Source organism: Ostreococcus lucimarinus, chromosome 13 (assembly GCF_000092065.1).
Source record: "Ostreococcus lucimarinus CCE9901 chromosome 13, complete sequence".
Lineage (NCBI taxonomy): Eukaryota > Viridiplantae > Chlorophyta > Mamiellophyceae > Mamiellales > Bathycoccaceae > Ostreococcus > Ostreococcus sp. 'lucimarinus'.
In genome coordinates this window covers 388,263-404,704 of record NC_009367.1, presented here as the reverse complement: position 1 = coordinate 404,704, position 16,442 = coordinate 388,263, and the positions used below count along the sequence as shown (strand labels likewise).

At 57.9% G+C, this 16,442-nt stretch overlaps 8 protein-coding genes across 8 annotated transcripts; 5 read left to right on the top strand and 3 right to left on the bottom strand.

Moving 5' to 3' along the window:
- Positions 1 to 134: 134 nt before the first annotated feature.
- OSTLU_47300 (predicted protein) lies at positions 135 to 1,622 on the bottom strand (the record flags this gene model as incomplete). Its single annotated transcript, XM_001420955.1, has 1 exon — positions 135 to 1,622. A coding segment is annotated over exon 1 (1,485 nt), but the record flags the coding sequence as incomplete, so codon positions are not given.
- Positions 1,623 to 2,743: 1,121 nt separating this feature from the next.
- Positions 2,744 to 3,595, top strand: OSTLU_5140 (MC family transporter: deoxynucleotide; the record flags this gene model as incomplete). Its single annotated transcript, XM_001421104.1, has 1 exon — positions 2,744 to 3,595. A coding segment is annotated over one exon (852 nt), but the record flags the coding sequence as incomplete, so codon positions are not given.
- Positions 3,596 to 3,761: 166 nt separating this feature from the next.
- OSTLU_93634 (predicted protein) lies at positions 3,762 to 4,934 on the top strand (the record flags this gene model as incomplete). The annotated part of the gene is made up of 1 exon (XM_001421103.1): positions 3,762 to 4,934. One exon carries the CDS (start codon positions 3,762 to 3,764, stop codon positions 4,932 to 4,934), a length of 1,173 nt encoding a protein of 390 aa, XP_001421140.1.
- Positions 4,935 to 5,804: 870 nt separating this feature from the next.
- Positions 5,805 to 7,336, bottom strand: OSTLU_25431 (ZIP family transporter: zinc ion; the record flags this gene model as incomplete). The annotated part of the gene is made up of 1 exon (XM_001420954.1): positions 5,805 to 7,336. The coding sequence occupies one exon, from the start codon at positions 7,334 to 7,336 to the stop codon at positions 5,903 to 5,905; it is 1,434 nt and encodes a 477-aa protein (XP_001420991.1). The 3' UTR covers positions 5,805 to 5,902.
- Positions 7,337 to 7,927: 591 nt separating this feature from the next.
- OSTLU_10119 (predicted protein) lies at positions 7,928 to 9,421 on the top strand (the record flags this gene model as incomplete). The annotated part of the gene is made up of 3 exons (XM_001421102.1): positions 7,928 to 8,676; positions 8,800 to 8,872; positions 8,999 to 9,421. Coding segments are annotated over 3 exons (1,245 nt in total), but the record flags the coding sequence as incomplete, so codon positions are not given.
- Positions 9,422 to 9,756: 335 nt separating this feature from the next.
- OSTLU_93633 (predicted protein) lies at positions 9,757 to 10,122 on the bottom strand (the record flags this gene model as incomplete). The annotated part of the gene is made up of 1 exon (XM_001420953.1): positions 9,757 to 10,122. A coding segment is annotated over one exon (366 nt), but the record flags the coding sequence as incomplete, so codon positions are not given.
- Positions 10,123 to 10,366: 244 nt separating this feature from the next.
- OSTLU_27212 (predicted protein) lies at positions 10,367 to 10,864 on the top strand (the record flags this gene model as incomplete). The annotated part of the gene is made up of 1 exon (XM_001421101.1): positions 10,367 to 10,864. The coding sequence occupies one exon, from the start codon at positions 10,367 to 10,369 to the stop codon at positions 10,862 to 10,864; it is 498 nt and encodes a 165-aa protein (XP_001421138.1).
- A 613-nt stretch (positions 10,865 to 11,477) lies between these two features.
- OSTLU_17900 (predicted protein) lies at positions 11,478 to 16,103 on the top strand (the record flags this gene model as incomplete). Its single annotated transcript, XM_001421100.1, has 2 exons — positions 11,478 to 14,524; positions 14,810 to 16,103. The coding sequence occupies 2 exons, from the start codon at positions 11,478 to 11,480 to the stop codon at positions 16,101 to 16,103; spliced, it is 4,341 nt and encodes a 1,446-aa protein (XP_001421137.1).
- Between the last annotated feature and the right edge of the window lie 339 nt (positions 16,104 to 16,442).

Below are 16,442 nucleotides of genomic sequence, written 5' to 3'. Positions count from 1 at the left end.
GATGCGATTTTCGTTGCCTACGACTAGCGCGCCTTCGCTGTCTCTTCCTCGATGATCTCTTTCGCGCGCTCGAGTTTCTCCGACGTGTCCCCGTCAACGTCGTCGACGGCGGCGTCGAACTCGTCCGCGCTCGCCGTCGGGGCGTCGATGGACCCTCGAACGACGTCGACGTCTTCCAGGTTGCTCAACGCCATACCGGTGACGTACGTGCCGTCCATCTCTCGCCCACCTCGCCCATCGCGGCGCTTGAGCTTGACGTGCAAGCCGTTCGTGGTGTGAATCGTCGCGCCCGTCGTCATGCCGCATTCGCCGTCGGGGTGCTTGGACTCGTCGAGTTCAAAGTCGAATCGTCGCATGAGCATGGCGAGCGACACGATTGACTCAAAAATAGCAAACTGATCGCCCACGCATTTGCGCTGGCCACCGCCGAAGGGCAAGTACGCGTACTCTTCGGTGTACTCGTTCGGCATCGGGGCGTCGATCGGGAAGCGTTCGGGCTTGAACGCGTCGGGTTCGTCCCAAATCCGCGGGTTTCTGTGCAAGTTCCAAACCGAAATGAAGAAGTCGGTTCCGGCGTCGATGTTGTACCCTCCGAGGGTGACGGGCTCTAACGCGCGCCTGATTAACACCGGAGGTTGCGGGTAAAGTCGCATGGACTCGTTGATGACGCGCGTCGTGTACACGAGCGCGCGCATATCCGCCACCGTCGGGTTGCGGTCGCCGACGACGCGGTCAACCTCCTCGAATACCTTGGCCTTCACTTCGGGGTGCTTGGCGAGCAAAAATGTCGTCCACGTCAGCACCGCGGCGGTGGTTTCGTGGCCGGCGATCAGGAGCGTCATTAAATCATCGCGAAGTTGCTTGGACGTCACGTCGTCGCCGCTCGCGATGAGAAAGTGCAAAATGCTCGGATCGTCCGTGTTCATGTACTCCTCGACGAATTCCTCATCCTCTTCCTCCACCACGGCTTTGCATCGGTTGATGAGGTCATCCAAGGTGTCGTTCACCACTTGCAGCGCCTCCTGGCACTGACGCTGCCTCGGCACGAGCCAGCGAAGCGGGGGAACCTTCCAATAGGGAATAAACGTCACGCTCCGGTACTCGGCTTCGCGCAAAACCGTGTACACGGCTTTGATCACGGGGTCGTCCGTGGACAAGGAGTCGAAATCGTAATTGAACACCGCCTTGCCTATGATATCCAAGGCGAATCGCGAGTAAAAGTTCTCCATCTCCACCGACTCGTTCGCCTTCTCCGCGCGCGCGAGCTGCGACATCCCCTTCAACCCGCAGTCGCCGAACATGTCCACCATGGACGTGACGTACTTTTTGTGCAAGCTCGGCACGATCACCTTGCGTCGAATCTTCCACACCTCACCGTTCGCCGGGATTAACCCCTGACCCATGACAAAGTCCAAAATCTCCGACAGCAATCCCTTGGAGAAGCTCTTCGCCTGCGTGAGCAACATCTCCTTGGCCACCGCGTTGTCGCTCACGACGACGAATTTCTTCGGCCCGATCGCCAGGACGAACATCTCCCCGTACGCCAAGAACAGCTTATACAGCGGCACAAAAACCGGTTGTCCCGCGATCTCGCGAATGTCCCCGCTCGCCACCGGCATCTTCGACATCGCCTCGGCGCGCCACCGCCTCGATAACCTCGCGAGCGCCAGCGACACCCCTCGCCCCACCGGTCCCGCGTCTTCGGGCACCAGTCCCCGCAGCCCGTCCGCCACCTTTCGAAACGGTCCCGTGGACGACGCCTTCGTGAACTCTCCGCTCGCGATGCGCTCCTCGAGCGTCAGCGCCTTTTTATCGTCGCCCGACGCCGCCGCGCGCGTCCCGGCTCGCGCGCGTCCCGGCCCTCGTCCCGCCCATCGCGCGCGTCCCATCGCGCGCTCGTCCCGCGCCGTCGCGCCGCATCGAGGCATCGCGCGTCGTCGCCCGTCGTCGCGCGCGCGTCCCTCGCGCGCGCGTCGCCCGCCGCGCGTCGTCGCCGTCGTCGCCGTCGTCGTCGTCCGCATCGTCGTCGTCGGCATCGTCGCCACCGCGGCGTCCGTCGGCGCTCGCGCGCGGTCGAGCGCGGTCGAGTCGACGCTCGAGTCGCGCGCGCGCGGTCGAGCGCGCGCCGGCGCGTCGCGCGGTCGCGTCGCGTCGCGGTGTGGCGCGTGGCGCCGTCGTGGATAGCGTTTCGAGAAAATATACGTGATGGGGTAAATATGAATCACAATACTGGTCGTACGTATTCGGACATACGGGTGTGTGTATTTAGTGTACGTGATAGTTTAGTGTAAGCATCGTCGCGCGCTCGATCGCGCGCGCGCCGTCGAATCGCGCGAGACGTCGGCGCGGCGCGGCGCCGACGCGACGACGCGACGCGCGCTCGAACGTCGGCGTTCGAACGCGCCGGCGCGGCGCGCGAATGCGCGCGGCGTTCGGCGACGGCGCGCCGGGATTCAAATTCCAATTCCACGCGCGCGGAAAGCGACGCGAGACGACGACGCGCGCGACGCGCGCGCTCGCCGCGGCGACGCTCGCGGCGACGGTGACGACGGCGACGATGTCGCGCGCGAGCGCGCGCGGCGCGGAGGCGTCGACGTCGGCGAAACGACGCGAAGGGACGCGAGAGGAGGCGCGCGCGCGAGCCGCGAGCGGGACGACGGCGACGACGACGCGAGACGCGACGAGAGGGAGGACGCGAATCGCGAGGGACGCGAGCGAGGACGCGCGAACGACGGCGGTGTGGGTGACGACGACGGCGGGCGCGCTGGCGGGCGCGACGGCGCGCGTGTGCGTGGCGCCGTTGGACGTGATTAAGATTCGGTTGCAGGTGCAAGTCGAGCGAGGCGCGAGCGGGAAGTATCGAGGGCTGGCGGACGCGACGCGGACGATACTGCGCGAGGAGGGGGGGCGCGCGATGTGGGCGGGGACGGTGCCGGCGCTGCTGCTGTGGGTGCCGTACACGGCGATACAGTTCACGGTGTTGAATAAGTTTAAGGAGGCGGCGAGGGAGCGGGAGCGCGCGAAACCGGGATCGACGGCGGGACTGCCGGTGAGTTTCATCGGTGGCGCCGCCGCGGGATCGGTGGCGACGGTGGCGACGTACCCGTTCGATGTCATTCGAACGTTACTGGCGAGTCAGGGTCACCCGAAGGTGTATAATAACGTGTTCGACGCCGCGCTCGGCGTCGTTCGCGAACGCGGCGTCGCCAAAGGTTTGTACGCGGGCGTCTCCGTGACGCTCGCCGAGATCGTTCCCGCGAGCGCGGTGCAGTTCGGCTCGTACGCTGCGTTGAAATCAAACCTCCCCGAAGTGTTCGGGGAGAACGATTTCGCGTGCGGGTTCGCCGCGGGCACCATCGCGCGGCTCGTCATTCACCCGCTCGACGTCGTCAAGAAACGATTCCAAGTCGCCGGATTCTCTCGAAGTTTAGCCTACGGCCAACGCGTCGACGCGGGCGCGTACAAAAGTTTCTTCGCCGCCGTGCGAACGATCGCGCGCAGCGAGGGCGTGGGTGGGTTTTACAAGGGCTTGATGCCGAGTCTGATCAAGTCCGCCCCCGCGAGCGCGATTACTTTTAGCGTCTTCGAAGCCGCGCGACGGTTGTTAGAGCGCGCCGCGGACGACGACGACGAGGCGCCGCGACGATAGGTCGCGACGGCGAACGCGTTAGGGATCGGGACGCCGCGTCCCGAAGATGTAGAAGAGTCAGAGCCAGTCGCAGTGAGTCGAGCGCGGTCGAGCCGACGCCGTCCCGCACAAGATGACGCTTTTCGACGAAGAGATCGCGCGCCTCGACGTCGAGCGCGCCGATCTCGCCGCGCGCGCTGCCCGAGAGACCGACGACGGTCGTCGCGCGTACGTCGACGCGATCGTCGCGCGCGTCGAGCGCGCGCGCGCGACGCTCGCCGCCGCCGCCGCCGCAGATTCGGGTGTCGAAAAACCGACGACGACGGGACGCGACGTCGCGCGCGTGCACGCGCGCGATCTCACGCCGCGACGTTTTCGACTCGAATACGTCGCCACGGATACCCCGGTCGTGATCGAGGGGCTCGGGAGCGCGCTGACGGAGGACGGCGCGGACGGCGAGACGTGCGCGTGGTTGACGCGGCGCGCCGGGAATAAAAAAGTCGCCGTCACGAGGAAGGATGGTCACCGACGCGCGACGCTGTCGTGCGAGGTGACGGACGTTTTGGATTTAAAGGACTTTTTCGCGGAAGTCGTGGACGATCGAGGGGCGGGGAGTTACTTGTACGACACGTCGATTCCGCTCAAGCTGCCGTCGTTGTCGGAGAGCGTGCGCGTACCGGCGTACGTGGCACACGATTACATGCAGCGCACGATGCGATTGACGGCATTTTCACGGTCGTGGCCGAGCTTGTTTGTCGCCGCGAAGAACACGCGATCGTCCCTGCACGTCGATCAGTGGCAGGGGCACTTTTTCATGGCCGTGGTGCGCGGCACGAAGCGATGGACCGTCTTCTCGCGCGAATCGCTCGCGTTTTTACGGCCGAGCTGGTCGCGCGGCACGCTCGATCCCGCGATGCCACCGTTGGAGGAACAAGAAGAGATGGGAATGTTACCGCTCCCGCGTGAATTCGGCGCGCGCCGATGGGACGTCGATCTTGGCCCGGGCGAGGTGCTTTTCGTGCCGGGCGGCTCGCCGCACGCCGTTCGAAACCTCGATTGCACGGTGGCGTTCGCGGGAAACTTCGTCGACGACGTCAATCTGGACCGCGTGTTGGAAGATTTAAAGCTCATGGCCGCCAAAGATCCCGCGTTGATGGAGAGCTACCGAGCGCTCGACGAGGTGGATTTCGACGACGAAGGCGCCGCGCTCGCGGCGGGCGACGACGACGTCCACGCGGGCGCGTTCGACGCGAACGCGCGCGTCGTGCGAGTCGCCGATTATCTCGCGGGGGGGCGACTCGTGTGATGGGATGGATGTCTCGCGTCGCGTCTCGGAGTTCGGGACGAGGGGTTCGCGGCGTCGTGAAAAAGTGACAAAAAAATCAGGGAAGCCGAGCTCCCCCCATGGGGGTGAATCTCACAGCGATAAATTTTTTAAAGTACTATCCGTCACCCCGAAACGACGAAAGTCACAGTGTTGTCGTGTCGCTTTTCCATCACGGACAATCGGGTGTGGGAAAAAGTAAGGTGTGATGTCGACACATCTCTTCCTGCGGGTTTCGATCCCGCGGCTTCCAGATCTCTATCGGAGCAGCCGTCATATTCGACGGAGACTTTTTCCTAACAGTCTGACACTCTACCAGCAAAATTGTTTACAGAGATACCGCGACGAGATTGAAGCAATACAAGGAACTCGATGGGCACCTGATGAACGCCTCCGTGTGGGACGAGTATTTGACCCCAGAGATGCTCAGTCTGTATAATCCCGAAACAGACCAATTCGAGGAGCCCAAGCACTGGCTAAATGGGAAGCGTGTAGGAATTGCAATACTGGCGGATGATGTAAAATCGAGTCCGTTGCTGTCTAACAAAGCCTGGCGCAACCTGTGTATCAAATGCCGCCACCTTGGATCCTTCCCTGACAGTTCTCCACCAATAGGGTGCTCGATTTTCTGCGCGAGGTCAAGGACGCCGACGCGACGCTCCCAGACAAGTTGAAAGCCGAGGTACCGACCATGCTTCAGAAAGGCGTGCGCGCGTATCTGGATTAAGCTTCACAAGTACCGTGGTGTGGGTAACATCTGGGACATCTTATCGAAATAATTCATCGATGTTCGCCAGGAGATCGAGGAACAGGTGCCGTAAATTACGAAGAGCGTTTCGATTTACAATTTATATGATCCTCTAGCTTGAAAAATAGATCTCCGTCAGTGGCCGTGGGTGTGTTTGCCACAACTTGATTTGATAGTAATTGACATTTTTTTACCGCTCTCATTAGTGCGCGTGTGCGTGTGAGTCTCCGCCACCGCCACCGCCTGTGCAATGCTTGTGGTTGAGGAGCACGAGACTGATGGCAACAACGCCGACGATGAAGGTGAGAATGCTCGTCGCGCGAAGACGAGGTGAAGTGGCGCTCACTGATACTCGGGGCATGCACTCTGCGGCGGCGATTTGCAGATAGACTCCAGCACCGAAGGCGAGCAGCAGTCCATGCCAGAAGTCGTTGTTATTTCCCGATCCAACACTAATGAGGACGCCAAGAATGACACTCAAGCCGGAAACGAAGTTTAAAGTCAGCGTCGGCAACGGCGCGAGATCGCCCTGGAAGGGGTCTACGAGCACCAAGTAGTCAGCAAGCTCTTGAGCGATTTCGTGATAGACGGTCGCGGCGGTGATCGACCATCCCATGGTACTGTCGCAGTTCAGAAAGCCGAAGCCAATGAAAATACCATCCACTAGGTTGTGCATGAAATCTCCAAGAATGATACCACTTCGAACGCGATACTTGTGTGAGTTACAAGTACAAGTATCACAGTCATCTTGAGCGCCTTTGACTGCAAGTTCCGCATCGGTTGTCTTCGCTGTATTTCCAAGAGTTGGGAACACGACAGAGATACCAAAGTCGATGAAGTAGGCCATGAGAAAGCCGAAGATAGAAGCGGAAGCCCACCATGCGGTCTGCTCTGCCTCATCCGAGCCAGCAGGTTTGATTAAATGCGTGGCTTCGTAGAACATCAGATAAAACGCAGCCGAAAGAAGTGCGCCGGCGGCAAACGAGTTAATTGTGCAACTCACAGTTTCAGGGTACGCTTTCTGCTTCTTAGCGATACTCGGGATGAGAAAGACCACACCAGAAAGTGTGACGATATTGACGATAATTGCCGCCCCAATGGCGTTGGCCCACGGTTTTGATTTCGATTCGCTCACGGTGGATGCTTCGGGAAGTGAAGCTTTTGGCACCACGTCATCTCCGTGGAGGTCCTTGAGATAGTGCGCGTCGCGCTCGAACTCGGTGGGAACGTGCTCAGCGAAGATTGAGATCGCGTCGATGCCAGTCGTATTAATCTTAAACGGCGTCGTGTGCCAGGTGTTGTCAAATTCAAGGTTGACACACCCACTATCAGGTGTCAAAACACTATCTCGTATCTTAGCCGTCGTACAAGCTCCCCCGATTGCGGTATCACCGCTATCCTCGCGGGCTTCGAGCTCGTCGTGTCCGGCGGCGATTTCGTCGTAGATGACCATTTTCATGGTATCGGCGGCGTACTTATCGGCCACCTTTTGCGCCTGCCACACGTATTCATTCTCTGGCGTCTCAAAGATTCCAGCCCATTCGAATGCGTGCGCGCCGGACGCGTGCGCGCCGCGCTGCGCGAGCGCGCTCGCGACGATCGCGATGCCACCACCGAGCGCGCTCGCGCAGCGCATCGTTCGCCCTCGTCGTCGCTCGACCGTCCTCGCACCGCGTGCGCGTTCGCGCGGCGGCATCGTCGTCTTCGTGTTCTTCGTGTTTTCGTTCGTCATCGTTTCCGTCGTCGTCGTCGTCTTCGCCGGCGTCGGTAAGTGCGGCTGCGCACAAACTAAAGCGGCATACGAACCGAACCGGCGCGATGGAGGGCGGTCGTTTATAAGTCACGACTCGCGAACGACAAAATGTCGACATCCGCCGCAGTGTCGACACATCTCGGTGGTACTTGGATATGTCGAAATATGTCGACATGTGCGTCGAGACGTTTTTCGTATATAGATGCATCACGGGGTTCAATGCGTACACGCGCGTGGGTAAATATGTCGACATGCGTGTCGACATGTTTACGACGCGCGTCGCGACGCGATCCGTGATGGGCTTCGCGGGGCGTCGCGTACGACGATCCTCGACACGTGCACGACGCGAATCGTCGACACGTGCACGACGCGCGCGCATCGCCGCACTTCGCGACGCCTCTTCGGCTCGTTCGCGCGCGGAGACGTCGATCGCCGTACATCATGTCCACACCCGCCGCAATCGCCAATCATAATCGATTGCCGGTGACAACGCTGTGCGGGTTCCTCGGCGCTGGGAAGACGACAACTCTGAAACGCGTGCTCGAAGCTAAGCGAGACGCGAACGGAAAGTTTCGGTGTGCCGTCGTCGTGAACGACGTCGCGGAGTTGAACATCGACAAAAAATTAATCGATGATTCCGCTTTGCTGCAGAGCGACGAGGTGGTTGCCATGCAGAACGGATGCGTGTGCTGTTCGTTGAGCGGAGACTTTGTAAAACAAATCGGGGACATGGCCAAGAGTGGCAATTTTGACTACATGATCGTAGAGGCATCAGGAGTGTCGGAACCGGCGGAAATTGCGAAACTCTTCGCAAATTGTGAGGACGATCACGATCATGAAGCTGCGCACGTTGATGAGCATGAACATTTGAGCACACTGGCGCGGCTGGATACGTGCGTGACGGTCATCGCTGCAGGTGACTTTCTCGACATGATTGATTCTTTCAGGGCGTCAGCTGTGAACAGGCAGTCTTACTCTCAATTGTTGGCTGAACAGATAGAGTACGCGAATGTCGTCGTATTGAACAAGGTCGACACTGTCGATGACGAACAACTCGCCGAGATTAAAGCGCAGATACAACTTCTCAATTCACGTGCTGATATTCTTGAAGCTGTGAACGGCGCGATCGACGTTACGCGAATCGTCAATACAAAACTTTACAAAGAGAATGACTTTGCTGGTTTCATAACATGGGAACAAGAGATAGAAGCAACATCTGTGAAGTCATGCTGCGCCGGCGCTAGGGACAAAGGTGAGTCTCCATGCTGTAAGCGAGCTCGCATGAGAGAAACAGCCTTAAGCGAGGTCACGCTTGCACCAAGTTCTTCCCAAACACGTCACGATAGTCGGTTCGGTATTACGTCTTTCATTTACCGAGCCAGAAGACCTTTTCATCCCAAACGGTTTTTAGGCTCATTTGTCGAGCGCTTCTTCAGCTCCCTCGAGGCCGATGACCGTGATGAAGAAAAAGATGAAGAGACACCAAGTGTAGACTGGAGTGCAGTGAAAGATATTCGAGCGCGACAAGAAGCGATGAAACTCAAGCGCCGTAAAAGGGAAGGTGAAATTGGTGTGCTGCTACGTTCGAAGGGTGTAACGTGGCTCAGTGATGCCCACGACTTGATAATTGTTTTCAGTCAGGCTGGTAATATTTACTCTCTCGAAGGATCAAGCCGATGGACCGCGCTGAATAAAAATGCTTGGGTCGGCTCACAGGGGATAAAGCAAGAACTTCGTAAAGACTGGGAGGGGCCTTATGGTGATCGCCGACAAGAACTGGTGTTCATTGGCAAGGATCTTAAATACGATGAAATTCAATCAACGTTGGACTCTTGCCTCTTGACCGACGAAGAATTCGAAATGGGTTCTGATGGCTGGAGAGCAGTCATGGGTGATGTCTTTCTAGACGAAGACGACGAAGACGAAGACGACGAAGTCGATGACGAAGACGACGAAGAAATCGACGAAGATTTGGTCGACGACGAGGAGATCGAAGAGGAGATCAGGCCGCAACCCACTTCAAAGTCGAAGGCAAAACCAAAGGCAAAGTCGGCGCCCTCTCAAAACGACGGCTTAGTCTGATGTCTTTCTAGGTGACACTGAAGCGGAACAGGGTGGAGATGTGGACTCGGGCAACTCTTCCGACATGTAAGCTTGTCCTTTATAGTGAGCCCACACCGATGTGAGCGCAAGTCATTTTTATGCACACAGTGACATCTTCATCGAATACCAGACGTGGTTGCCAGCGGCTGCGCGCGGTCAAGATAGCGCGACGAAGGTCGGCAATAAGCTCAAGGACTTCTTCAAGAAGGAAAAGGGCCACAGGGTCCCAATGGAAGAGGACCACCTGAGGCAAGGTAGAGACGAGAAGGGCGTCTATTGGGAAATTCACCGCGACGGGTGCTTCGAGTGGCTGAAGGACAATGGGTACACAGGGGAGACGGAGCTCGCGCCGGCGGTCGTCTGGTGCTCATACTAATTTTGTAATTCGTACATTTGCAATATGAAGACTCAACGAGACACCAAAAAGACCATGGTTTGGATCCTGACGAAATGACGAATGACGAACTGTTTTCATAAAGGTCCACACTGTTGCTTGTCATAGATCTAAAATAAAAATAAACATTAAAATATTTTAACATTTCGTCATTTTCATCATTGGTACACACAAAGTGTCACCGAACGACGGGTTGACGAATTTGTGGACGACAAAACAAGTTCGTCATTTCGTCAGGTCTCGACGGATCACGAACGTCCAGGTGTGAAATCAGGCGGTTCGGTATCTACATTCCGGACCTTGCAGCCCACGCAGCGATACGCGTACCTATGGTCTCTCGGATGTGACTGCAAACCGCAGGAGGAGGCACTTTTGGCAACAATATTTTCTTAGGGATAGATAGGTAACCAGGACAAATGCCGTCGGGATGCGTGTACGAAATGTTTAGCGATAATGCGAAATGTAACAAAACGTACATCGGATCGACGACGGGTTCGCTCAGAGCGCGCCTTGCCTCGCATAAATACGCACGACATCCAATCTTCACGTTTGGCGACGCGGACGTGAGAGTTCTCGAAAAGGACATTCCAGCTGGAGAGCTCCATCAACGTAAAGGTGCCTACATGAGAGAGAAGCGTGACGGCTTATTCAACTCCCGAGCTGCTGGACGCAGCCAGAAACACGCGTGCCGCGAGAACGTGGACGAGAGTCCAGCCTACAGCAGAGCTCAATATACGCCGAAGCGGGACGGCGGCGATGGTAACTACAGACAACTCAATTATTACAAGCAGCACGCAAAAGGAATACTGCGCAAGACGTGCCTCAAGAATGCCCGAGCGCGCGGCACGCTGCCTTCGAAGCGCAGTCTCGACAAGTATCAATTTACGGTAGATGAGTTACGCGGCTTGGCTTGACCACTTCACTCACACGATTGGTTCTGGAGAAATCTTACATGCGGTACATCAACGTCGATGTGCGGTTTTATCATGTTGGGGTGCCCCAACTCAAAAAAAAAGTTTATTTTTATTACTCATAGCGATAAATTTTTTAAAGTACTATCCGTCACCCCGAAACGACGAAAGTCACAGTGTTGTCGTGTCGCTTTTCCATCACGGACAATCGGGTATGGGAAAAAGTAAGGTTTGATGTCGACACATCTCTTCCTGCGGGTTTCGATCCCGCGGCTTCCAGATCTCTATCGGAGCAGCCGTCATATTCGACGGAGACTTTTTCCTAACAGTCTGACACTCTACCAGCTGAGTTAAGGAAGACTGTTTATGCATACGCACAACATCGCGGACATTCGACTGCCCATGCTCTTTATTTCGAGGCTTAACTCGGCGAGGTGGACGAATAATTGGTATTATACGTCGCTCGATGGTGGGTTTGCGACAGATCTTCGCGGCTTGACGCCGTCGATCCGCGATCGCGAATGTTACAGGTTGAGGGCTCGGGCGAGGACGTCGGTGGTTTTCGCGCGTTCGTTCGTTCGTCGTCACTCCGCGGTCGAATCCATCGGTGGATACGATGGATTCGACGCGGTGCGCGACGTGCCGGGCCGTCGTGCGCGGCGGCGCGGCGACGTGCGCGGAATGCGGGGCGCCGCAGGGCTACGATTCGGATTCGGACGCAACGATTCGCGTCGACGATGACGATGATGACGATGATTCTTCGCACTACGCCCGGGACGCCCGGGACTCGAGCGCTTCAGACGCCGACTCGAGCACTTCCGCCTCGTCCACGACTCGGCGTCGGCGGGAAGTCGAGTCGCGCGAGCGGGAGATGGAGGAATCGCCCGAGGCGTTGAAATTGTTGTACATGCTGAGTTTGTACACCGACGCGTCTCAGAAACAGTCGAAGTCGAAGTCTGCGGTTTCCAACAACAACAACAACAAACGTTCTCCCTGGATTCGCGAGCTGCCGCTCCTGGTGCTCGTGTACGAGGGCATCGTGCGAAACGCGGTGTTCGATTACGATTACGCGCCAAAATCAGAAAAGATATTTGGAGCGTGTCCGAGGTATTTGAACGTCTCGGAAGAGGGACGAGACGATTTAGACGATTTGCGTGAGCTTGGTTTCATCACGGCGCTCAAGGTGACGAGCGAGACGTACGATCACTCGACGTTGTTGAAGATTTCCAAGAAGGGGAGCGAATTCTTGCAGAGGATGACGGCCTCGGGACGGTTCACGAGCGCGATGCGCCAGTCGGTAGATTCGTTGGTGCACGAAGCTGGTCACCTCCTCGAGGTGCGGTACGACCGCGAGTCCTCGGATTTTTTCCTCACCGTCCCCTCGATCGGGGTCCGCATCCGCTCCACCATCACGGACGTCGAAGACGTGCCGTACGTCTCGTCTCCGTACATCCCTCCGCACATGCTGAGCTCCGATGCGTTCACACCGAACGCGTTGAACGGGCACAAAAAGGCAAAACGCGTGCTCGGCGGCGCCGTTCAAAGTAGTCGCGATATTCGCGACCCGCGCCTGAGTGAAAGTATCTTGCTCGACTCGGTGAAAATCATCGTCACCGAATACGTGCCGATGGGATCGAACGAAATGGTTTCTTTCTGTAGAAAACTCGGCACGGGAGACCGCGTCGCGGGCGGTATGTTCACCGCGGAAGCGAGCGCGACGCAGGACGAATTCAACATGGTGGTCGGGATCAACGCCGACAATAAAACCGAGCTAAAAGTCCTCGACGTCGACGAAACGCGATTCGTAAACGTCGAGGCAGACTTGCTCGCCACCGGGGCGCCCAAGAGTAACTTGGTGCAGCAGCAAATCGAGGTTTTCGGCATCAACTTTCGGGAAAACGGCGCCATCACTTACGGCATCGTCGTCAACGGCATCGCCGATCGAATTCGAAACGATATCAGCGTCGATTTACTCGCGCGCTTACTTTCCGACGTCCACGAAGACACGAGCTCGCTGGTGGGAAATTTATTTTCCGAGCGTCAGCGCTCCATGTTGAACATCACATACAAGGGCGAGCCGGACAATCGCGACAAGTTTACGTGCATCATCGCCGAGCGCGCGACGCCAAAACTGAAAGCCGCGGCGTACATGGATGGTGAAGATAACGAAAACGAGCTCAAGCAAGTCATCGGCGCGACGTTTTACGCGTACGACCTGAACGAACAAGAAGTCATCGTCTTTGGTTCACGCGGTGTCGTCGTCTTTGGTCCGCGCACCGAACGTCATCACAAGCTTCTCGCGACATATTCAGCGTTCCAAGCTCGCTCGTTGTTCATCAAAAGTGTCTTCAGCAGTTGTTTCGCGCTGAACGACGAGTTGAAGAAGACGCGAGCGTTGATTGAAACCTATCAGATCGATCCGACGAACGTAACGCGCATTCGTTCGCGCCTCGCCGATCACACGACGACGGTGACGATCTTGAGCGCCACTCAGCAGTTCGTGCTCGAGTCGCTCGAAAACGTCGACACGTCTCGTGAAAAGTTGAGCGCGGATATGAGCGACGGCGCGTCGCAAGTGTTGTACGACTTGTTTCAGTTGGAACCGTCGTGGAAACGCTTGCAAAGACGCGCCGTTGACTTGGAAAAAGTCATCGCGGCGTGCGTCAACGATCTCGAGTCTCTGCGAGAAATGAACGCCGTCATCGGCTCACGAAGAAAGCTCCGCATCAACGAGGCGATAGAAGGGACGACGAAAAACTTAGAGGATGCTTTCCGAGCGCAGGCGCGCAACAGCACCACGCTCGAGGTGACGCAAGTGATTTTGTCGGGGACGCTCGCGTTTGACATTCTCGATCGATTCACGGGGCAATACCTTTCGTTCACCGAGATTCGATGGGCCGTCGAAGCGGTGCAGCCGTACATAGTGAATGTTCCCGCGGTTTGGTTCATCTTGAACATGCTCGCGTGGTCGGCGTTGGGCGGTGGAATTGTTTATTTGATGCGCTACTTGGCCTACATGCATTGCAGCGTGGAGACGAAAAAGCTCACACTCAATAAACCCATTCATTTGTCGCGATGGCGGCGATTCATCGCGACGCGCAACGTGGAGTCGACGGCTTTTAAGGAGGAGAACAACCGTCGCGTGGTGAAATACGGCTGGACCGAGCCCATCGACGTCAAAAAGTGGAAAGGAACGCCCCCGAAGATTAACGTCACCATCGACGAGCGATACGGTTTCATCTTGCAAGCGATGATCATCATCAATAAGCGCACGTGTACGCTCTCCGGCGATGCGGTGTGGCGTCAATTTTGGAGCGATGTTTTCGTCGCTCGCAACGTCCACGATCAAAGTCGAGAGCTGTTTGACACCGACACCGGCGACCGTTTGCAAACGGCCGAATATTCGTCAGAAGAAGAAGACGAGACTCGCCGCGACGTCACGGCCAAGATCATCGGCATCGACAACCGAAAGTCCACGTTAAAGTGGCGCGATGGCAGGCAAATCCTCGCGCAAGACGACACCGACGACGACATCGATTCGGACGAGGAGGCGATCGCGAAGACGGGCGATTTGACGTTTGAAGGCTTCGTCGCGTCCAGGTCGTTGAAACTCGCTCGAGAGGAAGAGAAGGCTAAAAAGAAACGAGCGGCAAGGATGGAAAAGTGAAAGCCGCGCGATCGCGGCCGCGGTGAAGCGAGGTAGGCCGCCCGCGTCGTCGTCGTCGTCCCTCCCGTCGGGTAGAATAGACAAATTGCTACGTCACACACAGAGAACCGACCCAAACTTCACGTCGCGACGCGCGCGAGGCGCCCGACGTCGGCGTCGATCGCCATGCGCGCCGCGTGCGTGCGCGTCGTCGTCCCGGACGTCCCGTCGTCGTCGTCGTCGTCGTCGGGCGCCGCCGTCCCGACCTGGCTCCCTCCCGGCACGGGATTCGTCTCAAAAAGCCTCAAACTCGACGTCTCTCGACCCTCCCGCGCGACGCAGTGCGAATTCTACGTCGTCGGTACCTCCCACGCGAGCGCGGCGGCGGCGGCAGACGTTCGACGGGTCATACGACGCGCGAAACCGCAGGCTGTGGTGCTCGAGCTCGACCAAGAGCGCGCCGACGCCCTCGTCGCGAGCTTCGTCGAACGCGCGCGCGTGATCGACGATTCCGAATACGGGAGCGATTTGTTGACCGGTATCATCGAATCAGAGCGCGAGGACGCGCTGACGGTGTACGGGGACGTGCGGGCGAGAGGTATAGGCGAGGCGTTGGCGGCTCGCGCGTTCGGGACGAACCCTTTCGCGATCGAACGGTGGAAAACGGTGTTGGCGTACGTGAAAAACGCGTGGGATGGTGGATCCGTGGGTGTTTCGAGCGATGGCGCGCTCGCCGCGGCGGACGTGGCGAGAGCTCTCATGGACGAGCCGAGAAATCTGACGCCGCTCGCGGGACCGGCGGCGGCGTTCGTCGCGGCGACGTTGGCGAGCTTGGCGATGCCGAACGGAGCGGAGAACGGTCTCGTGGACGCAGTCGGCGTGTTCCTTGCGCTTTTATTATTTTGCCCGCTCGTGGAGACGCTGTGGATGGAAAGAGACGAGGTGTTGTGCGCCAACGCGTTGAACGCCGTCGACGTGTGCTCGGGCATCGCTCGAGGGCGGGTACGCCGCGTGCGATTTGGGTTTTCCACCGATCCGTCGGCGACGAAGAAGAGCATGCAAACATTCACCCCGAGTGATGCTGGCGCGGTGCCGTGCTTCACGCTGAAACGTCCGCTGAAACGGGGCGAAACGAGAAGGCTGAACTTGTGGGAGCCGCGTTGGCTAGCGCTCATGGACTCGCTCGCGGAAGCGAATGGCGGATCCCTCGTGGGCGCCGAGCTCGGGTGTTTACTCGGGCGCGCGAGACATTACGTGAGTAGTTCTTGCTTTGAGATTCTAGGCGATGCGGCTCGACGTACTGGAACCGTGGCCGTTGAGGATTCCATGCGCCGCGCACGAGTGACGCGCGTGGTGGAGGGCGAGCGCCCGACGACAAAGGCTCGGAAATTGGAGGTTTGGATCGAAGGAATGGACGAGTGCGACGTGCACGCGTTAGAGACACATCCGGCTGGGTATTTACTCGCGAGCGCGAGCGTCGAGGCGTCGCAAGCGCCGCGGATTGATGAAGACGACGACGAAGTCGTCACGTGCGTCATCGTCACCGGCTTGGCGCACGCGAACGGCATCGTTCGCGGCATAGCCGAGGCGCAGTAGAATATTGTAGTAGTATATCACACTTAGTTTATATGTACATTCTCTGGTGTCGTGCCCTACGCCGCGGCGTTCTTCATGCCTAACTTCTCAACCTTCGCCGCGACGATTTCGGCGTCGAGCGGAGACGATAAATTACGCACGACGCTCTCGCGATCATCCGGACCTTCATCACCGCTCGAGCTCGCGGGGCTGTCTAATTCAGGAGTGTGGCACGTCCCGGGATGACCTTCTTTGGGTGTCAACGCTGTGACGGAGTGTCGAACCTTGACCAAGCGCGAGTCACACAAAAAGTGCGTCCGACACAGCTTCAACGCCTTACCCACAGAGCTCAGTTCAGCG